The following is a 26568-nucleotide window of genomic DNA, read 5'->3' on the forward strand; positions in this document are numbered from 1 at the left end:
TCCTGGCACGTGTGTGTGTGTGTGTGTGTGTGTGTGTGTGTGTGTGTGTGTGTGCGTGTGTGTGCGTGTGCGTGTGTGTGCAGTTACACTGCATGGGGCTCTTTCCAAGTCTTTAAAGCAAAGTGGGCTCATAAACGTGAAGTGAGAGCTCTGCCTCTGATCTGTGGCAAAATGTGATCAATTCACAAAATGTACATTTTTTTACCACAATATTTTGTCACAACACTGATGTTGCTGTAAATGTCAACACTTACAGCAACATCAGTGTTTAACCTCTCACCTACCACAGCTTTAACAAAGACCCCGCAAGCGCACAAGTTTGAGGTTAATCTTGTTTTATCAGTATGACATAAGTAAATTTAAATTCTAAAGACCCCGTGTTGGACACAATCTCAAATGTTCTTATTTTTTTCTTATGGTGCACACAAGTGGATTATTTATCCCCTCTACTTTATAGCTGCACAGAATTCTGTAAATTTAGTCCTTATGTTTGCAGCCTGTCAATAGCTTCCTGCTAAAACTGATGCGTCTCCACATATGCTTCAAAAGAGAATCAAGTTAACGCTTGGTGTAACTCTGGTGACAGCGTTTCGACGAGCAGTGACTCTTTTGTTTTTTGTGATGTATAAAGCCAATATCTGCTGTTGCTGTAGCTCTGACTTGACCTTCACCTCAGCTGCCAAAACATCAATTTTTACTCCACAACGGCTTCTCCGTCTGCCTGATTGATTCCAGTCAGCTGGCGTAACCTTAGCTGACTTGAGCAGAAGTATTTGAATATGACAGTAATCTTTACGCTCCGGCAGAAGCTTTGAGGCTGAGGATACCGGAGCCGAAGCTGAGGAAAGAGGTGAGAAACAAGGTCGGCTGTCGGAGAAAAGACAGGGTATGATTCAGCCACAAATCGATTACCTGGAATTGAAGCAGAGAGATTGTGCACCTATTGAGGCTCTCATCCCCTCTGAGTCCATGGAGGTATGGAAGTTTTCAATATTTCGTATTGATTTAGAGCCTTTCTCTTATTGAAGAGTGCAGACATGTGTTGTGTATTCTTTTGACACTGGTTTAAATAAGATCCATCTATCTCTAGTGAGCACAGAGGCGCATTTCTTTTTAAAAACTACAGTTAATACTTCTTCATGTTTTCTTGGAATTAATGTGTCATGATGCGATGCAGGAAAAAGCTAATAAAAAGAAAATATATTTCACTTGGGAGAGTAACGCGGTCAGATTTAATCAGTTTTAAATCTGCATGCAATCGAAAAAGTTCTTGGCTCTTGTTCATGAAACAGACATGAAATTTCTAAATCTTTCAGCCAGTAGAGGAAGAAAACACTGAGTCACACAGTCTTACTGATATTATTACTGGAAAGAACAGTTACTTCTGATATCTTGTGGATTATTGAGGTCAAAATTCAAAAGTTTTTTAATGATAGTTGATGACGGGAACACATGTCAATTTCAGAACGACTCTGTTTACCCCTCTGACTAAAACAAAGAATTGGATTCGTTCCATAATCAAATAATCCTGTCTCCATTTCACTGGGCCTGTGAGAAGATGCATAACTCAAAAGCACTCTCAGGCAGATAGAGTGCAGACCTGCAGGATTATGAATAACAGAGAATCTGCTGCTCCTCAGTGCGCTGTGGTCTGCTGCACCTGTGGTCCGAGTTTCCATCGGCACAGAAATATGCTCGTTCAAATAAAGAAATTGCAGCGCTTCACTCCTTTGGTTAAGACTTTTCCTGATTGGTTTCCATGGACAGCGACGTTGCCAGGTCACTGTAGTCTGAGGCAGCTGTGTTTTCAGTCAGCAGCTGTTGCAGCTCGGCACCCGGCAAATGTTGTGGCTGCACATTTTAATTAGATAGTTCTCTTTCTTTTCTTTCTTTTTTAATTGTTGTCTCATTATAATGTAAGGACGTGTAGTTTGTGTGTGTGTGTGTGTGTGTGTGTGTGTGTGTGTTGGAGGTGACGTGGGTGGCTGAGCTGCCCAGACTCTCGGGGTAAGAAGCTCATGAGTTAAAATTTAATTTCATTCATAGACTCCTGACGCCGGATAAACCTTTGAGATTTATGTAGGAATCGGATTACGGTCATATAAAGAATAAACCCCGACACCTCCCCTGACTCCTTCTCCTGTCCCTGTTCCTCCTCCTCCTCCTCCTCCCCTCTTCTCAGACACCCCCTCTATGAAAAGGGGGGCGTCCGCCTGTCACCGTTTGCCTCTTTGTTCAGACGGATCCCTGCGTATGGCTGCTGGTGGGGAGGGGAGGGGAGAGGAGGGGGGCGGTGCTGGGAACACCTTGGTGCATGCGTGTGTGTCTGCGCGTGCACCTTTCCCGACCCGGCGGATATCAGATGTGTGTGTGTGTGTGTGTGTGTCTGTAAAAGAGAGAGAGGGGGGGAGAGAGAGAGAAAGAGAGATAGAGAGAGAGAGAGAGAGAGAGAGAGAGAGAGAGAGAGAGAGAGAGAGAGAGAAAGAGAGAGGGTGAACTGCGCCAAGGCTGCCACTCGCCGAGGAGAGGATAAACGCAGGAGACGAGCCCGATACGCGGCGCGCGTTTACGCACACGCGCCCGGCGTCTACCCTCCGCCGCAAAGTGCTGTTTCACCCCCGCTACGCCTTTTGTCGTCCGCGAGCTCCTGAAGGGGGAAGGAAGCGTCGGGGGGGTCGGAGAGGAGAGAGAAAGAGAACGAGCACCTGCACCGAGTCGCCAAAGCTTTTGGCTCTCATATCAGACACCTCAGGCTGCCGCCGCTACCGCCGCCTGCGACAACGCCACGCGTTCCGTGTCCGCTTGAAGGTAAGAGTCAAACCGAAAAATAAACATAAACAAAATGTTCCTCTGGCGTGAGTCGTAAATTCAATCTTGTTTTTGGTCAAGCGTGTATTCCCCTCTTCCAAGTCAGCCGGTGGCGGAGGGCGTTAGAGAGCGACCACCAGCTGCAGTAGCGGTCTGGTCCATTTATTTCAATTGAAGCAAGTCTTTCATCGTCTTTGGTTCTGAAAGTGAAGCTGGAATTTGTGGGATTGGTTTACTTTAAAAAAAAAAATAAATGAATCTGATTCTATCAACAGTAGCCGTCTCCACTGGGGCAATCAAAGCCTTTCCACAGGCGCGATCACAGCTTTTTATGCGCACAAATCGTACCCGTTTGTTACATCTTTAATTATTCACAAGTCAGAGCTTTTAATATTGGTCTATATTTACGAGCCATGTAAGGGCATGCATAAATCATAACTGCGCCGAGTTGCTCTGGTTTGCATCTCCCGTGAACATGATTTGCTCTCAGGAGATCTTGTCTTCAGGAGAACTTTGGTTTTGCACCAGCTGCATCTTCTCCTACAGCGCCCAAACACATGTGGCATGAATTAGGGGGGATGGCGAAAGTGCCTTCTGTTGGGGGTGATGCAACGGATGGAAGCAGATCTGAACTCTTGAACAGGTGTTTGTGAAACACATTATGGAAATCGCAGACAGTGTGTGTTGAATCGCTGCCACAATCATCGGAAGCTTCTGAGCTTCTGCACCTTCTGTCACCGGGACATGACACCAAAGGGCCTCCTTTATATCATATATTTTATCTTCCTGATAAAGTCTCCCTGTGTTTGTAACTGCAGAACTCATATTCCTTTACTATTTGAAATTGAAAACGGACACAAAAAGTCAGTAAATTCTGGTGAGTGCATGGCGCCGAGCAGAAAGAAAGGGCTCTCTCCGCTCCTCATTTTGGTGACTTGTGCACTCTGAAAACAAACACTATGTACAAATCAGCGAGATGCGAGAGAACACTCTGGGTCACCTTGACAAATGAGCTGTATTGTCTGAGATTATGAGATTCCCCGCAGCTCGGCGGAGCTCGCTCTATCTCCATTCATTCTGCCTGGAAGTTTCTTCTTCTTCTTCTTCTTCTTCTGTGAGACTTGTCAGGGCGCCCGCCACCAGCTGCGTGTCAGTGTTGTAAAGCTCGCCGAGGTTAACTAGGCGACGTCATGCTGTCGACGAGCCCTGCCCGGTGAAATGTGTGACAGATAAAAGAGTGGAGTGGAGTGGAGTGGAGTGGTGCTTGTTGGGATGGGGAGAGAGGACGGGGGCAGAGTGAGGAATGAGGCTAAGAGACCCCGCGGAAAGTTTACTGCATGCATTTTTCATTCTGTCCGGATTAACTGTGTGTCTCAGAAACTAAAAAAGAGCGTGCAGGCATCCGTGTATGCACTCCAGTATGCCCTCGCACAGTCGCTGTTGTATGTTTGTGTATTCCTGTGTGTCTGTGTGGATGAGTGCACTTTTGCGTGCAAAGGGATCAGATGTTGTTGTAGGGGAAGAAAAGGGGTCTAATTCCAAAATAGAGCTGTGGGTTGGCTGAGCTGCCTCAGTCCTGTTCATCACGTCTGACTTCTTCAATTCGAGGAGTCACTTTGCACCCGAAGGGTGATGGAGACAGTGTAACGTTAGACGCTTTCAGATAGATTGGGAACAGCTGAGGTGAAACAATGAGCCGATAAGACAGGAAAAAGGATTTGGCCGACATGCAGATTTTATATTTTATGCCCTAAATCAATGAGATGTTGTCTTCTTAAATAAATGAGTGAATAAGTATATATGAAAAATAAATAAATAAATAACACAGTGGTTAGCAAGTTAGAAAGCTTTTTTTTTTTTTTGACATCTCTCAAGAATTTCCAACCAAAATCACCATGTTGTTGATCAAAATGGAAAAAATAAAATGCGCAAAATATATAGATATCATGCGAAATACCATGAAAATATAAAATCACATGCTAGAAGTTTACTTTTCCTTGCTGGAAATAAGGTGGTGGTTCTCTGCATTCTGCTAATATAAATGTATTTCATCTGTATCGCTGAGGGTGCATTTTAAGTGAAAGCCCAAGGTAAATTTCAGTCAAGGTTTAATATATAAACGCTCGCTTTGATAAGTCACTTGGGTGATTAAGAGGTCTCTCTTCCAATGCAGCACTAATAGTTAATGGAATAGTACTATAAAAATGCAAATCTACATCAGAGCCTATTGTTCACCTCAGAATCATTCAGGGTCTTAGTCTTTGTACAGTACTGGGAATGCATGAGCCACTCTCTGTTGCTGTCATTTCTTTAGCCCTGAACCATTAATTCACACACAATCTCCTTCAGCCGTGAACAAGACTGAGAACATCTGTGAGAATTTTATGACCTCTTTAAACTTTGTGGTCCGGCTGCAGCCAGATACAGAAAAAAGGCTTTGGCCTAACAAAGAATGGCTGTGCTTTCAGCACTGGACAGCTCCCAAAATTTCGCAATCCAATAATCGCTTCACAAATGTTTGTGAAATGCGGAAGAGGAGGAGAGTGGTGACGCTGTCGTACTTGGAGGTAATCTTGAACCTGAGCTTCCTGGAAGGTTCCCGCCAGATAAGCCCCCCACCGCTACCCCCAACCCCATCCCGCCTCCCCCGAGCCCCAGAAATCGAAAGGGGATTGGATAAACCAGCCAATCAATCACCTTCAGCCGTAAGCTTGGGAGGGACTAAAGCAGCCCACCGGGCCAATCATTAGAGGGTTTGATGAGACCACAGCTGAACAGCTCACCCACACAAAGAGAAAGGTCCCTCTCTTTGTCTTTGGCCAGGGGCTGTCCTCCAAGGCAGCCGCTGGTGGAAGACAAATGTTTGGCTTTCCATTCAGTTGAGGGGGAGCTCGGCAAGGCAGGAGCAGTTTAATCAGCCCAGGCAGTGCAGAAAACATAACCATCATCTTATTCAAACCAGACTGTGAAAAGTCAGTGTTTCCATGTGTTATCATTATCATTATTATTTTTTACATTTTAATCTTATCTATTTATCGTGTCTTACCAAAGCATCTGACTCCGTGCTGCCACAAGCTGATGTGACCATGAGGGGATTGGCCCCAAACTGGCACAGACGCTCCACAGACAGACAGACAGACAGACAGACAGACAGAGCTCCTTCATTCACCTAGTTGATATTCTACAGACTCAGCACATTATCTAGGCAGAGAAATTCTTGGCGGAAGTCCCGGCAGAGCGTCAATGTGTGCGTGTCTGTAATCCAGTGGCACTGCATTTTCCAAGCAACGGCTCCCCCCGCGGATGAAGCTGTGGTCCAACCATGGTGGCCCCTGCTTAACATATCGCACTCGGCAAGCAGTGAGTGTGTGTGTGTGTGTGTGTGTGTGTGTGTGTGTGTGTGTGTGTGTGTGTGTGTGTGTGTGTTTGAGCAATATAGTCAATACTGCAGCCGAAGTCTAATGCACCTGATCCTTTATTGACTCCGTCACCAAGCTCCCGCCTCGGAACCTCCACCTTTGACACGTGCCATCTTTCACTCACAGCTGGTGATGTGGCTCCCAGGCAGAGCCTTAGCAACACATATGTGAGCTTTGACCCTCTTTAACAATATTGCCAATTATGTGGTGTAGTGGTAACGGCAATGTTGAAAATACAGCCGTTGCTCATCATGTGAAATCAGGAGAGCACTTTGCTCTTATCCATGTCCCTGATGGTTGGCCATAAGCTCCTCCACTCAATAGTAACGAGCAAGGTAGGCACCAAAGATCATAATTTGTAAACCTGAAGATAGTCCTGTCTTTTTTTAACGAGCTGCCAATTGCCAATATTTTTTGCAAATCATGACTTAATGACTAAATAAGCATATTTTAACCCAATAATTTTGCCCATTTGCTGGATCAGCCAGATATAAACTCTACAATCTTCCTCACCTTACCATACCATTACCTTTCCTTAACAGCCCTCAAAATCCTCAGAAAAAGGAAACCAGGAGAAACAGGGTGAAATGTATATAGTGCCAACAGAATTTTGTCAGACCCAAATAGAGTTTTCAGAGGAGAACAAAGAGCTGCAGTGAAGGCCTTTGTTGGAGAACGACATGTTTTCGCTTCACTCCCAAATAAATTTGACAGTTAAACACAATGGCATGTAGTCACATGTGGCGAATGTCTCCCTTCGCACCAACACTAAGAATATGGCAATAGTGGTGACCTGAGCAAGCAGCACTGATGACAGACTGAATGCCCTTCAGCCATCTTTACAGGCGCTTTATGTTGGCTCTTTACCAGGTGGCTGTATGAGATAAATCTGCCACACCAGGTTTGAAAGAGTAACAGGCAGAGCTTAAAAATATTTATATTCCACATAAATGAAAGGAATTTAGGTTTATTAAAATCCATTGTAAGTAAGTCAAGGCATGTTGTACCTACTGGCAGAAACTTTTATGTTTGAAGATTATTTATGCACAAAATTAAAAATAAAAATAAATAAATAACGGAAAAGAGATGTCTTCTAAACAGGAGGAGAAAATAAATTTCCTCTTCCAGTAAAAGGTTCAGAGGTAACAAATCAACTGAAGTCGCTGGGATTTGATCCCTTTCTATGCATTGCAGAAATAAGAGATGATTGATTCCAGCGAGGCCGCAGTCTGCCCTCTCCGCCTTCCGCTTCCTCTAAAAGCTGTTCTCACACATTTATGCGCCTGCTTATAAATAGTGTGGCTCGCTCATTTGTTAATCAAATGCATTTAAATGGATTTCCCCCCTACCTCCCTCCCCACCTTCCTCCCTCTCATCGACTCCCCTCCCCCTCCTCCTGTCTAACACAGCTGCATACAACCTCACATTACGGCTGAATCCTTTTGCACAAGCGTGCCCGACAAACACACACGCACGCACACACATACACACACACACACACACACACACACACACACACACACACACACACACATGCAGCTGCGGCAGAAAGAGGCTGAGCACGAGGGGGTGGAGAGGGAAAATGAGCAGATCTGTGATCATCCGCTTGTAGGTCTGTTGAGTGCACCGCCGTGGCAGATGGTGATGTTGGGAGAGCTGTCAGTCTCACAGGTACAGGCAGGAGCAGCGAGGCGTGGACTCGATGTCGGCATGCTGTTTTTCCTTTTGAAACAAATTGACAAGAAAGTAAATTGAAGGAAAGTTAGACGTTTTAACTAGCTTTTTTTTTCTCCAATTGATTGGACTGAAATATCCTCTGTCCCCCCCACGCCCAAATAGATCAGTGGCGTCAGGGTGGGAGAGGGTGCTCGAATAAAACTAAAATCTGTGTGGGTAAAACTGCAAGTAGTTTGATCCAGAAGTCTCTCTCTCCATCTGAAGCCCAGGCCGGTGGTGCGTTACTTGCATTCAGTGTGATTAGTCACAACACACATATATACAAAGAGCGCTTGTGTGTGTGTTTGTTTGTGTGTGTGTGTGTGTGAGAGAGAGAGAGAGAGAGAGAGAGAGAGAGAAAGAGAGAGAGAGAGAGAGAGAGAGAGAGAGAGCGATGGCAGCAAGAAGCAAACATCATCTGATTCGTCTCAGCTCACTTGCAAGAGTTTCCCACTTTAGTTTAATTTGTGGAGCTGTATGTCCGTTCTTGCACTCGTCTATCTCTGAAACGCGTTTATGTGAAGCGCACGTGTCGGGAGGTGCAATATCAGGCACAAATCTAACCGGGGTGGCTGCAAACAAACAGCAAATTAAGAGTGACGCATTCTATCTTTGAAGCACTTTCACCGTGCGCTCTGCTGGATCTTCCGTAGCAATCTCTCCACCCTCGTCTCGGCCAACTGTCCTGTGGAGCCGGAGCTGTCCAGGTCACTCAGCAGCTCTGTGAAGGTAATCGTTGTGTGAGTCATGATTAAAGGAAAAGAAAAAGAGTAGAGGAATCACCTCAGAGAAACATGACCGCTTGACTCCATCCTGTGAAACCGCTCCTGCCTCCAAAAGCTAATGGATTTATCTGAAGTCCACAGAGTCTTCTGCTCAGCCACATTATATTTTTAGCTGTAAATCAGCTCTTCCTCTTCTCCTTCTTTGTCCTCCCACAGTTGCCCAAGGTTTTGGAACTTCCTGTGAAACTCAAAATAAGCTGGCGGCTTTTTTTCTCCCCCCCAGTCACAAAATCTTTTCCACGAGGGGCAAAAATAGCACAATATCTCCTTTTTGTGTGCGAGCAGAGCTGTGAGATTCTGCACAAAGCCAGGCTGAACAACAAAAAAACAACAAAAAGGACGTTCTTTGTTATGGTTAAGAAGAAAACAAAAGCAAAAGTGTTGAAACCGCCTGCTGTCATGAAAAAAATCGGAGTTAAATTAACATGGGAGTCTGATGTCCTGTCGGTATTGCAACATCGCGTCGGCTAAAAGTGTTAATTGGCTTGTTCTTCAAGGCTGTCAGATATGAGGCCGTTTCATTTTACTGTGTATTTGACAGTATTTGCTCATAAACCTGCCGCTGTTATATGGTGAAAAGCATTATGTGGGTCAGGGAGGTTAAAATACATGTGGTGGCCTACAAGAGGTGCCAGCTGCCAGTGCGTGTGTTTTATTGCTCCGTGTGCTCATTAATGCAGAAGGTTCGAGTCAGTGACCTATACCTTGGGGTTTGTTTTTTTTTAGTCACTGCAACACAGCAGAGTGCGCAAGTGTGTCTGGCGGATCATCAAGGCCCATTTGTGCTCACTTCGCTTATGTTTGTGTGTTTCAAAACGTTGTCAAATGTCGCTGCCCACTCTTTCCCACCGGCAGCAGAACCGATGGGCCACTCTTGCTCTCATGTTCTCCCGCCGCAGTCAAGTGCTGAGGTCTATCGAGAGCACTTCAGCCTCATCCATGGCGCTCCTCGGTTCCACGTTCGCTCTGATCGCCGGCTCCTGTAGTGGCCTGAGAATTCACACCAGGTGGACATTGAAGTCCACTGAAACGCAGTGTTGGGGCGCAACCAGTTACGTAATTTACTGATTTACTTACTAAAATAAAGATCATTGAAATCAGTTACATTACTTGTGTAATTAAATTAACGTTACTTGTGTTATTTTTCATGATTACAATTTTATTTACATGTCCATTTTTTTTTTTTTTTAAAAAGGCAGCGCTTTATGTTTAATATTTTTAATTATTGTTGCCTTGTGCACTGGCCTGGCACAAGCACCGTTCTTTCCTGTTTCCCCCTGGAGATTAAGGTTGATACTATTCTGATGTTTCTGATTGGTTGATTGAAAAATTGGCAAAAATAAATAAATTGGCATTCACAAGACACACGGATACAATAAAAAAATGTGCAAAAATGTACACAGTTGCGTTTTCAATGGGGTTCATTGAGTGCAAAATTAAATGTTGTATTGTTGGTTTAGCAGGTAAATCTTTGGAAAAAGAATTGATTGTCTGATTAAAAATGAAGTAGGTTATGTTCCCTGATTTTTCATCTCAAAATGATCTCACAGTAAAAAAGAGGTGATGCAGTTTGGCTTTGTAATGCCCGTTTGTTGTTGTTGTTTTCATGTTCTGTTTTACTGTTTCCTGTTTTATTTTGAAAGTCTGGTCTGCCCTTGTATTTTTTGCACTTTTACTTCTTGCCACTATTTTCCCACCTTTCTTGCCTCACCTGTGTGTCATTGTCGACCCTGCCCTTGATCACTGTCAGCTGTGTTCCCCTGCCCTCTTGTATAAACAGTCCTTTTCTCCCTTTGTTTGTGTCCGGTCGTTGTATCACTAATGTTGTTGCTGCCATGTTTTCGTCCTGTCCGTTACACCACATTAGTGTGTCTTGGTCAGTTTTGAGTCAGTTTCAATTCAATTTTTTTTTTTTAGTTTTTTGTTCTTCTGCAACCTGGACTTTGCCTGCCCTTCTGTCCTGCCTTCACTTCCTTTTGGTAACTGTTGTTAGAAAAGTAGTTAAAATGTAATATATGTAATTTACTTTGCATTACTTTGAAACTAATTAAAATGGTTACACTATTACATTTTCAATGAGGAAATAACTTGGAATTGTAAGCAATTATATTTGCCGAACAATCTCCCCAACGCTGTTGAAACGTATGAATCTTCTCCCCACCAAACAGCAGAAAATGCAAACTGTGCTTGAGAAAGTGAAGAGGAAAAGATTTAGTGGGAGGTGCTCACGACATGTTTCTGTCACGTCCTTAACAAAAGGTGCTCGTTAGTATGCAGCTGGCGCGGCTGGATGGCCACCGCACCGCGTGTTGTAGAGAATCTGGTGACGGTTTGAATGGCGGCATCGGTCGGTACACAGTAGTGCGCTGTATAGCGGGCCGCACTCTGTATTCAGTTGCTGTGTGTAGTGGCTGTTGGGCCCCTGCCATGTCCCAGGCTCCCCAATACAAACCCCCTCTAATGCTCTCCGCTTACAAGATTGGGCAAACTCCTTGGTGTCATGGCCCTCTCCAAGCCTTAAGAAATCTCTTGTCAGCCACCCAGGCGGCTCAGGCCGTCCCTTTAGCTAGCACCCAGTCCAACGGCTCGACCCCAATCTGTCACAGCTCGTCACTGGGTCCTAACCCTCCTTTAGAGATGGGGTGCCTCCGAGTGTGTGGCACAGTGGGGTCTTAGGCCGACTCTACAGCTCACCGGTTGAAAAAAAAAAAGTCAACAAATTGTTGTGTAATGACAGGATGGCAGGTGTCACAGTGCCCTTTGCAGTCTGAGTGGAATGCTTTACTGATTATTTTTTTTCTGCGCCCTGCACGCTGCGGCCTCATGCAGTCAGAGGTTTTGCTGAACTTTCACATGGCCGCAGCGGAGGGCCACCATTATTCCACCAATTTAGGGGGGGGGGGGGGGGGTTGAATCGCTGTTGTATAATCGTTTTTTTCTTTGCACGAGGGATTCCAGTGGCATGAGTTGCAGTTACCTTGGTGTATTCAAAAAGGTCTATTTAGCTCTGCTGCATAAATTATTTATTTCATCTAACTTGAGTCCAAAGCATGTTTGACATTTTTGTTTCTACACTGTCAAGTGCTTTAAATGGTTTTGAGTGAATTCAGCTCAGATTATTTCAAATAGCGGATGTACATCAGACTCAAGTCCATTTCCAGTTTTTGGCTTTTAGAATTTGAGAGAATCTTTTAGAATCCAAGCCAGATTGATCTAATTAGGTTTGGAAAATATTTTTTCAAACCCAGCAGCTGGTGAGTTGTTTCAAGTGCACTTAAGAGAAGATGCCCTCTGTTTCGTTCAACATTAAAAAACACCAAATTGTTCTGAAACAAAACAGCCACATTCATGAAACACTGTAATTCCAAGGGCTTGCTTGGTGTTTTCTCCCATTTATTCAGCCGCATGTTTTTACACAAAGACACAAAGTGCCAGATGGAATGTGGAAGTGGCAAACAAGACATTGAATGTTGAAAAAAAAAAATCATTGCATTGCAAGCTCAACTTCTAACCAGCGGTATTTGTGTGTCTGTGCAGGTGCAGGATGGAGCTCTGGTCAGCTGGGCAGCTGATCGTCTTCGGCCTGATGTTGCAGCTCAGTTTAAGCTTGGGTAAGTTTTGTCAAAAAAAGCACTGATTTTTTGTTGCATCTTAGAGTGTTGCAGAAAATACCAGCATATTGATATGAAGTGAGGAATCGATGCGTCAAATTACGACTCCATGGTGATGAAACGGTGAGCATCCAGACCTTCAAACAGAAAGTGAGCAGTGCCAGTTTATTTGTGCATGTGCACATATAAGTTTAGGTGCATTAATGGAGAAATGACGTGCTGAGGACATGTGCAGACCTACTCAGTGGGAATAAGATGGAACACCTCCAAAACCATTCGTGCAAGTTAAGTTGGCCATCTGTTCCGTTACAACTTTGCATAAAATTCACAATTATGGAAGAGGAAAGACAAAACATCTCAGAGCCGCACGTCTCTGGTGGATAGTATCACCGGCCTGTGGTCCCAGTGCTGCTGCTGACTGCCTGGAGGAAAGATAAGTTCCTCTCCTTAATTACTTTTCTTGCAATTGGCATGCAGGATAGTGGCCGGTCAGTTTGGATTTCATTAAAGCCGGCTATTGCACTGCTCATTCCTACAATTAAAACTTGGCTCACAGCAGAAAGTCAATATGGTGCCCCCAGTTGTGTTTTTTTCGTCTGTTTCTGTTGCACAACCTTGAAACTGAAGGGATGTGAGGCTGAAAGTAATCTCTAAAATTAAAAAAAAATAAAATTAAAAAATTAAAATGTAAATTAAAATTAAAAAATTAAAATCTGGCATTTCAGCATTTTCACCATTTTGTGAATTAAATCCATGCTTGAATAAAATCACGACCAAAGAAAAAAATCATGCCTTTTGCATGGTTGGTGTCCAAGGTAGAAATCAGATGTTGTCAGCCAAGACACTGGGATCAGGATAAACAGAATATGGCACACCTCCTCCCCGCCATGCTGAAAGCCCTTGACGTTTAGTTTTCTCCTATATTTCTGATGCACTGTTGTGTTTAAATTGACTTTACCAGAGCAGCTGTCCACCTCCTGCTCTGAGGGAGCCTCGATGCAGCGTTCTCCAGGAGCATGTAAACACAGGCAGCTGTGCTCTCGCCGATGCTGTGCCACGCACATGAATGAACAGCCGGCGAGGAGACAACTGAGTTGGTTTTTTAGTTAGCGTCAGATTAGATCGCTGGGCACCATGATGACGCCACACAAGCGGCGTGAAGCCATGTGATTTTCCTATAGGGCAGAATTCCTGTCTGTGGAACTCTGTGGAAGATTAGTTGCGTGCCTGGAGGATATCACCAGAGTCTCAAGGGACCCAGCGGAGAACCGCAATTTTGAGTGAAATATCCCTTCAAATAAAATCTGTAGTTTGTCAGAGGGAATTTTAAAGTGAACTTTCAAAATGTCAAGGTAATTGTTCTTAAACGCTGTAGCATGCTCGACCTTCTCCGTCTGTCAAATGTATCTGTCTGAGAGAGCACCAAGCTCCCGTGACATAGAAAACTAAAAGCTTAAGTTACTGCATTGGAAATGTATTTAAAATCTTTGTTTTTTTCTGATGTCTTTAACAAAATGTAGCTGTCACAAACCAATTACAATATTTATATCACTTACAAATAAAAAATTAAAAAATCAACTTAATTGAATTCAAAGCTTCCCTTTTTATGGTTAGACAAAACCAAAACCTTTTCCAAGTTTTGTGCTGTAAATAATGAGCCAGAACGTTGTGAGGAATAATGATACAAAAAAAATCCATGTATTGAAGCCCTCCATTTTCTAAATACATGCAGTGAAGCCTTACATTGAAAACACAATACGGCGCGTTAGCCTCAACTGCCCTGACAGCTTCCTCGCAGTCAATCTGTGAAGCGCTCATCTTATTGGTTAGATTGAGGGGAATAAGATGGCATCTGGTAATGACAAAGAGAGTCCTTTCATGTCGCCTCCAGCTCTCTCCTCCTCTTTACCGACTGCTTTTCTTTTGTCACATCTGTCAGCGCCACGCTAAAAGGATGCAATCGCCTTCCAGAGGCTCTCATTTTCACCCCCCCGCCCCCACCACCGCCACCCTGCCAGATCAAACCTACTCCGTCTCTCCGTGGTTCTCTGCTGGGTCTGCTCCTCCTCCTCCACTCCTCTCTCTCGTCGCTCACTCACTCGCTCACGTCGGCTGTGCTACTCTCGGGTGTTTTTTTGTGATTACATTTGATTTGGAGGTAGAAAGCGGGGGCGTTCGCCGGCGCACAGCGCCGCTCTCATGGGGGATTATATTGTGAGCGCCGTCCCATCTAAATGCAGATGGAAATATCTTTCAGTGATTCAATTCCACCCCATGCAATATACCTAATAAGGATTTGTTTTTTGTTTGCCCCTCCCCACACACACACACACACACACACACACACACACACTTGTTCCCTTGTTATGCTTATTGAGTTTGCTACAAACTGCTGTATTTGACTAACAATGGAATTCTGAGTGGAGAGGTACAGAGTGGGGAACAAATGCAAAGGTCCCTGAGCTATTTTTTTGAGCATATTAAAGCATTGTAATTACGTCTGATAAACCGGCACTTTGTCACACTTTAGAGTCTGTGTTACTCCTGGATGTAATGAGTAGAAACATGAACATTTGCTGTGCTGTTTGGTTGGCCGTAACCAGGAGTTTGCTAATTTATTTATATTTGGATGATAAGTAAAAGGAAAGTGTAAATTGAACCATGATTTTTTTTTTAAAAACAAGCCAAAACGAATCTCTTTGGCGGCTTGAGGATTTTAGAATTCCTTGATGTGAAATATGGGTGGTCATGGGAAGATGCAACCACCAGGAAGGCAGCTAATGGTCCGACTCCTGTACAGGTGATGCTGTTGTCATGGTTACACTGAGTCTTCACATCTTGGCAACCAGATGGACAGGTATCAGTCTGCAGAACCGTAAATCCAGGTTCTGTGCCACGTTTGATTGACATGTGGAGACGTCCGCATGAACATTTCATTTGTTTGTCCACAATCTTGAAGTCACTGTTTTGAATAAACTTATCAGAGGTAAAGCTTTGAGTGCTGCCGCAGTCCCCCGCTGGGCTGGTTGTGTTGTATCGTACATGATCTGCAAAATTCTGGAACACACAACCGCAATAATAAACTCCACTGATGTTACCACTGTGAACGTTTCCATGTCAACAAAGGGCACAGTGAACTGGGTTTGTGTCAGGCTAGGTAATGCGTACTTTGATACACAAATATCTCCCAGAAAACAACATTGATGTTTGCACTCATTTTGGCTCCAACGACTACATCTGACTCGTGCAAATCTCAGATGAAGGAGCAAACTGGAATTGGCATTTTACATCCATTATATTTTGGCAAGTTTTACACTGCACAGATTGCACTCCTTCTAGAAGACTCCACATAAAGAGGATGCAGATTTATTATTTTTTTTTTAAAGATGCTACTCACCAGGAATTGAAGTCTACACAACTAGCTCTGACAGCAGAGTTGCAGAGATTTGTGGGCCTGGAGACAGAAGCCCAAATTGTTCAGGTTCAGGTAGCGTAGAGCTTGAACACCACACACACACACACACTGAAAAACAAACTTTTGCATTATCCCACTGAATGCAGCAACATAACTCCCTTTTAACTTACAAGAACGTTGTCTTCAGTATCAATTTTTGTAAACAATTCATAATGATTTTCTTCAGATTGATGAAGCAATGTGACAATGTAATGTCTAAAAAAAGCCCTGTCCTTTGCAGAACAGAACATAATAAACAATTTATCCTGGCTTCATGTGTGTCTCACTAAGCCATGTGATCCTCCATGTGGAACACAACGGTGGAACCAATGTTTAGAAGCAGCAAGATTAGAAAAAGGAAGCAAAACACACACACAATAAATGACACTTGAAGTGTAGTAATCAATGAATGGTTTCAGCTCGAATGAGGATTTAATATGTTGTCAGTGAAAAATAAACTGAAGTTCTTGTGTGGATGTTTGAGTGGGAAACTTTAAAGGAGTCCCTGAGGTCCTGAGGTCCTGGAAAGAGATCAATGGGTCAGAAGCTTCGCTTTGTCCACATCTACTCCTCTAAACACTTCACAAAGCTTGGCTCATGTTCGTCTAAACATATTGTAATTGTCTGAGTTACTGTTTTAGTCCCCAGTGTTCCGGCTATCATTCAGCTGATTTTTCTGCTTGGTGTAATTACGACTGCCTTCTCCAGGTGCGGCCTCTTCCGTGGTGAGCATGCGCAGGGTCAGCCACCCTACGGTCCTGCAGTCGCTGGCAGGCAGTGCCGTCCTCCCATGTGTCTTCACCCTGCAGACCAACTCCTCCGCTCAGACGCCCCACCTCCTGTGGACCCGCTCTGCCTCTCAGCCGGGGGAAGCAGGAGCGTCGCCGCAGCAGGTCGTGCTGTCTGCTAAAGGTGAGTCGGAGAACCTGCTAATTGGCTCAACCGTTGAAGGAACATGCTCATTACGCCGTGTCTTCTTTCACCACTGCACGGAATTATCCCTGCAGCATCTGGGAGCCTTGTTCACAGTCCTCACCAAACCCTGCACAGTTCTTCAGCTGGTTATTCTGAAGCAATCTCACAGTGAACAGTGTAAGCAACCCCATGAAGTGAGGATCAGGCACAGAGGCTGCAGCGATATATTCACACTGAATAATCTACACCTGCGTGACTGTCTTTTGATTTACAATAACCCAACTATAATTTTAAACACAATGTTTTTTTTATTATTGTTTTTTATATAATGTGGACAGTATTCTGCTAAATTGTACGTGTGTTTAGTTTTGACACTCAAGGAAATATAAAACAATTTGACCAAAAAAAGCTCCATCCTTATTCCTGTCTTATTTTGTGATTCTTTTGAAACAACTGAAGTGAAACTTCACAAAATGCTCTGCTGTTCTCATTTTCATTGTCCCACAAGGGATTTCTAAACCTAATTCTCTTCTCATCATTCTGGTAAATTTACAGCGCAAAGTCTTTTTTCCCCCCTTCAATTCGACCTAAATACCCCGTCGTAATACAACAGGGACCACTTGGCACATAATGGCCACAATGGCGTCATTGAAGAATCTCTTTTTTGCAATGCGACTCTTTTGTAGTCTTTCTTTTTGCAGGTTTATCCATATTTTATCAAGTGTGGTAATTAGAACAGGTGTGATGTTATACTGGATGTCACATGATCTGATATCGAATCAGTAAATTATCGTCTAGTGGTTACATAGAAGCAAAGTCAATACCCAGCACCGTGGATGTCCCGCTTAAGACAGACAAACTTTGTACGAAACACATTTGAAGTCTTGGCCGATGTAGGACAGATGGCAACCCAAAGTGTATCGGAGCTGCTGGAATTGTGGTGAGACAAACCCATTGTGTCAAGATTTTCCAGCACGTGTAACTTGGCTTTAGCCCAGCTTGGATGAGAGAGGCTGAGGAGCAGGTTATTTGCCTGCCATATTTTGTTGCCTTCCAGACGCGGCGCCTCTTTCATTTTAAAGCAGGGTAACTTTATAGCCTGAGCTCAGTCTCACGGCTCTCGTTAACCTCATTCTGTAAGTCGGAACAACAAACATAAAACATAGTCAAGGCCTCTGTGTGCGTGTGTGCATGCCTGCCTGTCATTCATATTTGCCTGCAGTACACAAACTGACACCCTACAGATTTAAGGTGGTAATGAAAACTGATAGGCCTACAAAAACTGGACATCCCGTCGTTTCCGTCCAAGCCCTGCCCTCAAAAATCATGGGGATAAAAAGTCATCTATCCTCTGAGTCATGTATGAGGCCAATCACAGTTGCTTTGAGCGACTGTTCCAGTAGGACTCTTTCACTGTTAGCAGGTTTTTCTTGCCCCCCTTTAGTGAAACCAGCAGCCTCTCAATGGAGCCTTTGAATAAAACAAAACATCTTTTTTTTCTGTGCCAAAGGTGATGTAATCAAGGTGAATAAGGCTTTCAGGGGCCGCATCACGCTGCCAGGATACGCTGCCAGTCCTCTGAACGGTACCATGGAGATCTCCAGCCTGCGCACCAACGACTCAGGCACTTACCGCTGTCAGATTGTCATGGATAACCTCTATGAGAGAGACTCAGTGCCCCTGGTGGTCTCCGGTAAGTCCAGCAATGGCAGCACCAGCTGAGAAAAGCCAACTGGAAGCGTTCAGAAACGCAGGCCAAGCAGCCGTGACTCCACCTTCAAATGATTGATTTTTTTTTTTGTTGTTGCTTTATTTCATTCCAGGCTTGTTGTGCTAATTTGACACAGATAGTGGCCGCCTCAGAACATCCCCCTTTTCAGCGTATTCATTTAATGAAACATTAATAACATTGATTCACCGTATCAACATTATAATGGCTGATTTAATTAATGCGGCTCACAACTCGCCCCGTTTGTGTTGTTGAGGTTTTTTTTTCTTTCTATCTAGTTTTCCACTTGAGCAATTCGTAATTCTAATTAATGCGCTTGAACTGAATGCCAATGAGGATTTTTCTACCCGCTCATTCATGAAATTTCAGCGGCGAGGTGGATTGATCTGTTTGCGGCCACAATAACATGTTTATTGATCACGTTCCTCTGGCCTATTGATTTTAATCAGGGCTGCGACGGCACACCTCAAACTCTGTTTGCTCGCCCTGCTGCAGGTGTGCTGTTCCACCACCAGGCTCCGGGAGCTCGCTACGCCCTCTCCTTCAGCGACGCTCAGCACGCCTGCCAGGAAGCGTCGGCTCAGATGGCCACGCCGGCCCAGCTGTGGGCAGCGTTCTATGACGGCTTCGCCAGCTGCGCGGCCGGCTGGTTGGACGATCAAACAGTCCGGTGAGGAGACGTTTCACGTGCCGTTTATGCCTGTCGTCACAGTGTTTCTGACTGGACGCAACATCGTGTTCCCTCTTCTTCTTCCTGCCGCTCCTCTTTTGGTTCGCTAAACTAAAAAAAAACAACAAAAAAAAACTGGCATTGATAATCACAGGGAAATCCTTTATAATATATGACTAAAAAATACATTTATATGGCTTTATAATTATTAACAGTAACAACAATAAGGAGAGAAAAAGAATAATGTTCTGTTCATTCGTACTAATCAAGTTTATTCTTAATTCATTAAAATGTGAGGCAATTGTTTTCAAGAAGAAGAGCAATCAGTCACGTCAATTTAAAATTCCAATCATGCACTGTGTGAAAAAAAAATCTTTGTGAATAAATCATAAATTGGATTGAAAATTCACTTTATCAGTGCTCAATTAGGCAACTTTCATGCCTTTTAATCCTTCAACATAAATACACTTTTTTCTGCTTTGTGTGGCAAGATCTTCACTTGATTAAAAGTCAGACTCTGTGTTGTGTTTCCTCATCTACTCCACATTCATGTTCCTCTCTTTCAACAATCACTTCATTCCTCTCGGCTCCTTTCAGACTGGAAGGACATGCAGGCAGCGGGTTTGATTTTATTTTATTCATTCATTTCTTTTGGGCTCAGGGCATTTGAGAATCACAGCAAAGATAAACAATGTGTGCGGCTGAGACAGTGTTGATATTGGAAAATGCCTTGCGGACAGGGACACTAATTTGCCATGATTAGCGAGATAAAGAAGAGGTTCGTTCCTGTCTATGACTCCCTCATGGTTTGTCTCCACAGCTATTCTGTCCAGCTGCCAGAGCTGGGTTGCTATGGACACAAGGAGTACTCTGCTGGCGTGAGGAATTATGGAAAGAAGGATCCAAAAGAGTTGTTTGATGTGTACTGTTTTGCGAAAGAACTCGAAGGTGCGCACACGCACACAGACGCACATGCACACGCACACAGACGCACACACACACACACACAGACGCACACACACACACACACACACACACACACACACACACACACACACACACACACAAAAGAGAGTTCTTTCAGTTTTTCCTCATATTTTTACATCATATTGTTTTGCACCATGAAAGGAATATATTATTTTCTTGTCTCAAAGAAAACCATTTAAGATCTTTCTATGAGTCCACTTAAAAGACAAAAGAACATCTTTGAAGTCTCTGTAAGGAAGTCTGAGTAACAGTGTGACACCTGGTCGGCCTTGGACAGCAGCTCCTTAAATTAATTTCCCTTGGATACAAACAGCAACCAGCTGTTGGTTCTCACAGCACTGAAGCTTGACTCTCAGTCTAGAATAGAGTTGGCTGCACTTTGTCTGTACTTGTGTGTTTGCATGGGACTAAGCTGTTAAAGCTTTATTAGTGTAGAGCAAATGTCATTTTGGTCGATCCCACATTTTAGATTTATTCCCATCATCATGCGCGTCACTCTGCTTGCGTCCTGCAGGAGAGGTGTTTCACTCCTCCGTCCCCGGCCGCCTGTCCCTGTCCTCTGCCTCGGACCGCTGCGTGTCCCTCGGAGGGCAGCTGGCCACGGTGGGGCAGCTCCACCTGGCCTGGCAAGGCGGCCTGGACAGCTGCACCCCGGGATGGTTGTCTGATGGCAGCGTCCGCTACCCGGTGACGCAGCTGCGGCCCGAGTGTGCAGCGAAGCAGCCGGGGGTCCACACCGTCCCGTCCAACAGCACCGCTGACAACACCACCGACCTGTATGATGCCTACTGCTACAGAGGTGGAGCCCCGCGTCTTTTATAATGGGCTTGAAATGAGTGCTACATTATATTGTTCAGTTCTGAGTTTAGGAAAATCAAAGTGATTTCCAACAGGTCGCACTGACATTGCAAATATATTTAGATTTGAAAATGCATCTGTAACATTTTTAAATCAGCATGTTTCAATAACGAGTGTTTCTGCCGCTTGTGTCAGCTCGCCATTTAAACTGTCATAGTATCCGTGGTGAAATGTTTTGAAAGCTTTAAAGCTCATAGACCCGGTAGCTATGGCAACCCTCAATCCTGATCCAAGTTGCCCGTCACCGTGTCACGCGTGTGTGAAACTGCTGGATCGACAGAAGCAGTGGGAGGGCGAGAAACAGGAGGACGGAATGTGTTTTGGCGACAACGTGCTCCACTTCTGCACCTGCCACCCATTTATATCAGCCAATTCCGGCTGAGGTAAAACACGACAGAGCTTGGAGACAAGCTAGATGAGATCCTCTGTCAACAGGCCGGGAGCTGCAAATCTCTTTATCTTGTTTTTCTTTCTTTCTTTTTTTTTCCTCTTTCCCAGGCAAAGCGAAGAGCTCGGGCTCTTCCCCCATCTCTCAGATCTACACCTCCCTGTGGAAGCCCTGGAGCTACCTCACAGGCACCGCGGGGACAGACGGCCCCGACACCACAACGCAGCAAATGACAACCATCAGAGGTTTGGCATTTGTAGAACTAGCTGATTAATCAGGGAACGTTGCTAAGCACCACGCAGCATCATCAGTTGGTTTCACAAATGTTCCTTTGCAGAATCCTCAGCCAGCCGCGATGTTTCACCATCCAATTGGACTGGACCGGTCGACTTGGAGGAGGAGAGCTCCCCTGGCTACCCTGATGCTGGTAGCGTCATGTCGCCGTTGTTGCTGTTTTAATCATGAAATGTATCGATATGTCCATGTAATTTGTTTGACTCCGCTGCTCAGGCTCAGACCCCTGGTCCTCAGAGGCTTCAGATACATTTGTGAGCCTGCAGCTCATCCCTGGACAGAGTTTAGACTGGGGAGAATCTCTGGAGTCTGGTCCCGACTCTGAGGAGTTTCTCCGACCGCCTGTAGATCCGACTCCTGCCGAGAAGAAGGTCAGTTTTTGGAAATGTTTTCTTTCAAGGTCCCAGTGAGCCTCAGATTCAAGTTAATGTTTCCCTGAGCCTGATCCGCTGTGTGTCTTCTCTGAAACTTTGCCCTTTTGAGCAGGTATATTTTCACCAGTCACTGGTTGCCTGCTTGACTTTTGTTTTTAGGCTATTTCAAAAATTGTCAAGTCAATCTGGAAACCTTGGAACTACCTCTTGGGACCTGGAGATGCCGAGGAAGCACCAGATTCAGCGACAAAAGCGTCAAGTGGACCGACAGGGGACAAGGAACCGTCCATCAAGAAGACAGATGACGACTCCAACACCCTCACTACAACAGCACCACCAGGTTCAATACACTTTTTTAAACACCTTTTTCTGATATGTGTCAGAATTATTTATGCTCGCTCAGTGTGAAACCTTGGCTTGTTTAGATGCACTCAAAGCTGATGGAGCAGAAATGAGGGAGGAAAACTTACATCGGCTTACATCCCTTTTAAAGCAGTCAATCAACAATGGATAGTTCTTATTCTTTTTAGAACAATTAAGTGAAATTGGATCATTTTTCACGGCACACCTGACATTATCTCACGGTACACTAGTGCTTCGTGGCGCAGTGGTTGAAAAACGCAGTCCTAACATGACCTGTGTTGGAATTATCAACTGGTAGAGGCAATAAAAAAAATGGAAATCATGGAGGTAACAATTGAGAAACATACCAGAGGGCTTGATGGCTTTTTATGTTAATGAGCATTTACAATATTCTGCCCATGTTTCTGTCAAGGCACTAATTAGTTGGGCAACACAACAAGAGAAAGCATTAATTACACTAAAGCAAGCCCCTGTAATGAGGTGCAGTGGAGAAACACGGAATTAATAATGTGGAGGAGCAGAGGCCCCAGGGCCCCCGACACGGCTGAGGGAGCGAGTACATAATCTTCTATCTCAATACTGCACAGAGAAAAATGTTGAAAACCTGTCTGGAATTCTGGAGACAACCTGGTGTCACACTGACCTTTCCCTGCAGCTCCGTGCCTTTGACTCTACTGCAGGATGTCTAAGAAACACTTGCATGTTGTCAATAGTGAAGTAAAGTTACAAAAGATGTGAGCGTAAAAATGTTTCAAACGTAAAAATGTCTGTTATCCATGGTTTAGAAGATGCATAAAATAAGTCAGGTGTCCTTATTGGAATTCCTGCGTAATTCCAACTGAGAGATTCAGGTAAAAATAAGTGACGGAGTAGTAAACACTGGACTTACTGGACTTTGCAATGGCAGGCGTTGCAAATATTTTTAAAAAAGGAGAAATTCCAACTTGACAATGTGCTTGTCTGGCAACAAAAAAAATATGCCAGACGATGGTTTGTTGTTGTGTTGTAGTCAAGACTGCACCAACCGAGACCAAGACATTATCAAGACTAGAGAATGTTGACCAAGACATTTGGTGTTCGAGACCAAGACAAGACCAAAACTCAAAATATCAAACAAAACAGAAAAAAATGACCAGTATCTTTGTTAAATTCAAGTTTGTTTCTAAATCGAACAGCAACATTTATTTTCAGCAAGGTATCTAGGAATAAGGGGCCTGTGTCACTATGTGTGTCACAAACAGTGTAACGGGGCGGTTATTATCTTTCATTGTATAGTCTTGCCCGGTCCAAGACCAAGACAAGACTGAGCAAAAATGCCTCCGAGGTCTCCAAGACGAGACCGAGACCCTTAAAAAGTGTCTTGAGACCAAGACCAATCTTTAGTGCTACAACACTAGTTTATTGATGGTCGTTTTTTCCCTTTTTACATTATTTCTTAGACCCGTTTAACTGGTGTGAAGAAATACACACATGCGTTTGTGAAACATTCTAGAATAGCCTGGATGAAAGTGGCTGCTGAGCTGCAACCTTGTTTCATTGAAACTGTGTCACCGGGAAGTTGATTCAATTTCCCAGCAACATGCGTCTTCATCTTTTCTCAGTCTGATGGCGTCTACTGTGTCTTTGTGTCCATAGTCTGTCCTTCCACCATGAAGACATTATTATGAGGGCTTAGTGAGTGAACAGGCAGGTAGGTTTGGAGATCATTCAATAGACTTGGCTGCTGTCACAATGGTTAAACCGTTCTGACGGGCACCGAGAGTTGCTCGCTGCAGACATCGAGACGCCTTTTGAAACAGAGTGAGAGAGCGAGATTATTTAAAAGGCTGTTGAGTGAGATGTAAACCTTTGGACTTTGCATCAAACTTATTTTGAAGGGACTTTTGTAATTAGGACTCAGTTCTTGGCCAGAATTACATTCACTAGTAGCAATTACAGCAACTCTTGGATGATCTGTGAACTTAGTGCAATTCTTTTCAGAGAATTTGTCCTTTTCTTCACTGTCAGGTGGTTCCAATCAGCTTGAATGGCAAATTCTAATGATATTCTTGCAGTAGCGAGAAGCCTTCTAGAATATTAACTCCAGCACTTTTCCCGGGGTTGTTTTTTTTTCTCACAGCCTGGTGTTGGTTCAGTGGCAACGGAAAAATTGACTGATACCTCAGACTGCTTGGGTGTTTTTTGTCTTGATTGTTTTGTTTCCCCTGGCAGAGCAGAGTGACTCAACACTACACTTTTCACTTTGTTTGTCACTCCACCATTTGGAAATTTTCTTTCTCTGTTCTCATTTCTTCCTTTCTTTCCCGTTTCTTTTGCTCTCCACCCTCCACCAGATTTGATTTCGCGGGGAAATTCATGGTTCAGCGGGCCCCCGAGGGAAAACTCCACACCAGCCGCTGAAGAGTCACCCACTCGTCTGGCTTCGGCCTCAGCTGCCTCTGGCAGCTCGGTGACGGCAGAGAGCACCAGGAGCTCAGAGGGCTCTGAGTGGCGCTCCTCCACCGCCTCCAGTCCCACACCTCAAGTGACCTCCTCCACAGGGGAAACGTGGGTCCACGTGGAAACGGAGTCCACAACCCAAGCGGGCAACAGGAAGGAGCAGACGGTGACCCCGAGAGCCGGCGGTAGAGGAGGCAGAGGAAGAGGGAAGAAGAACCGCGGGGAGGACAGGAGCCGTGGGGAGGAGAAGAGCAGAGTGGAGGAGGACGGCAGCGGAGAGATCGTCGGCGCGGAGGCCAAAGGGGAGATACAGGTTTCTCGACGTCCGGTGGGGACGAGCAAACCCAGGGAAAGATCTAGAGAGAGGTCCAGGGAGAGGGGCCACCGCAGGGGGCAGACCACCACCACAGCCCCCACCACCACCACCACCACCACCAACGCCACTGCAGCCCCGCCAGAGCTCGCCGTCGGCGCTGAAAGCCTGGACGTGACCAAGTCCGAGTCCCCGTCCAGCTCACCAGCAGGAAGCTCAGCGCCCTTCACCGCTGCCTCCGTGTCCCCTTCTCAGCCTTTCGCCCAGACGCCATCATCACAATCTCCGTTCAAATCCCAGCAGCCCACCTCCCTGTCGTCCCCGTCGCCATCAACAGCCGATTCCTTCCCCCGCGCCGGGACGGCCTACTCCCTGTCCTCCTCACTGCCGCCATCATCACCGGCCCCCTACTCCCCGTCCCAGACGGCCGGTTCCGGAGACCCCGCCCTCTCCGCCCAGGCGGACAGCGCCACTAAACCTCTGACTTCACTCCAGTGGGTCCCACTGGTCCCACTGGAGGCAGCCGTTCCAAGCGGCTCTCAGGATTTTCCTCCCTTACTGTCCGGAGCCCCGGAGGAGGAAGAGGCTGTCTGGTCTCACGCCGTGGGCTCCGGGGCCCTGTTACCTGGCAACATAGACGAGGAGAGCAGCAGAGCAGGAGTGAACACCAGCGCCATCACTCTCACGACAGGTGAGCTTCAGTGTGCTTCTGGTGTTTTTTTCTCTGCAAATAGCGTGTAGAAGAAGTCGTTACTCTGATGTTGTTTCTGCATCTCATGGAATGACACTTTAAAGGGGTAGTTTAAGGCTTTTCTGCAAGTTAGAAGCGGATTCACAAAGTCAGACAGATTTTGTGCTTTATTTTCAAGTGTTGCTGGAGAGATATTTCATATCAAAGTCATATCAAAGCAAGCGATGCAAAACAGAGACGCAGCTACAAACAATATCCCTCATTGCAAAGTAGAGCTAAGAACACAGTCATTTTTTGATGATTTCTTAAGCAGCCGCTTGATGGTATTTTCCAGATGTGAGTTTAGTGGAATTACTATAATATGTATTAAGTTGCTAGTTGTGGCAACTTAGTACAGTCCTAGAACAGACTGCTTTTTTAAAGGGAATGTTTTGTAGGTGGAATTTTCTTTCCTCAGTCTGGTCTAACAGAGATAGGTGGTTGCAAGACAAAAAAGACAAAGCACTGACTTTTCAGCACCTCTTCAAATGAATAAAGAAAATACTTTTTTTAACCTTTAGCCATGAAGCGATTAATAACTGCTTCTGCTATTGAGGTAGAGGTCAAAATGAAAGCCCACTGTGAAAATACAAACGTCCTCATAAGCTGCCTTTTCATCCCCCTCCCCCGACCTCACCAGCGAGCCACTGTTCTTCGCCGCTGCGAGCACACCTTTCATTGAAACCACAAGCGGACGCCTTATTCCATGTCCCAC

General features: G+C 45.0%; 1 protein-coding gene across 1 annotated transcript in view; it reads left to right on the forward strand.

Moving 5' to 3' along the window:
* Positions 1 to 2470: 2470 nt before the first annotated feature.
* LOC142885085 (neurocan core protein-like) overlaps positions 2471 to 26568 on the forward strand; it is a 37573-nt gene continuing 13475 nt past the window's right edge. The window contains exons 1-12 of the mRNA XM_076021207.1: positions 2471 to 2808; positions 12266 to 12339; positions 16502 to 16705; positions 18219 to 18401; positions 18933 to 19107; positions 19928 to 20055; positions 20609 to 20893; positions 21451 to 21585; positions 21678 to 21767; positions 21851 to 22005; positions 22168 to 22348; positions 24705 to 25814. Of these exons, the coding sequence (XP_075877322.1) occupies positions 12273 to 12339; positions 16502 to 16705; positions 18219 to 18401; positions 18933 to 19107; positions 19928 to 20055; positions 20609 to 20893; positions 21451 to 21585; positions 21678 to 21767; positions 21851 to 22005; positions 22168 to 22348; positions 24705 to 25814 (2713 nt within the window). The 5' untranslated portion in view covers positions 2471 to 2808; positions 12266 to 12272. The remainder of the gene's footprint in view (positions 2809 to 12265; positions 12340 to 16501; positions 16706 to 18218; positions 18402 to 18932; positions 19108 to 19927; positions 20056 to 20608; positions 20894 to 21450; positions 21586 to 21677; positions 21768 to 21850; positions 22006 to 22167; positions 22349 to 24704; positions 25815 to 26568) is intronic.

This window comes from Nelusetta ayraudi, unplaced genomic scaffold (genome assembly GCF_046127955.1).
Source record: "Nelusetta ayraudi isolate G7.1 ecotype Tasmania unplaced genomic scaffold, CSIRO-AGI_Nayr_v1 ptg000011l, whole genome shotgun sequence".
NCBI lineage: Eukaryota > Metazoa > Chordata > Actinopteri > Tetraodontiformes > Monacanthidae > Nelusetta > Nelusetta ayraudi.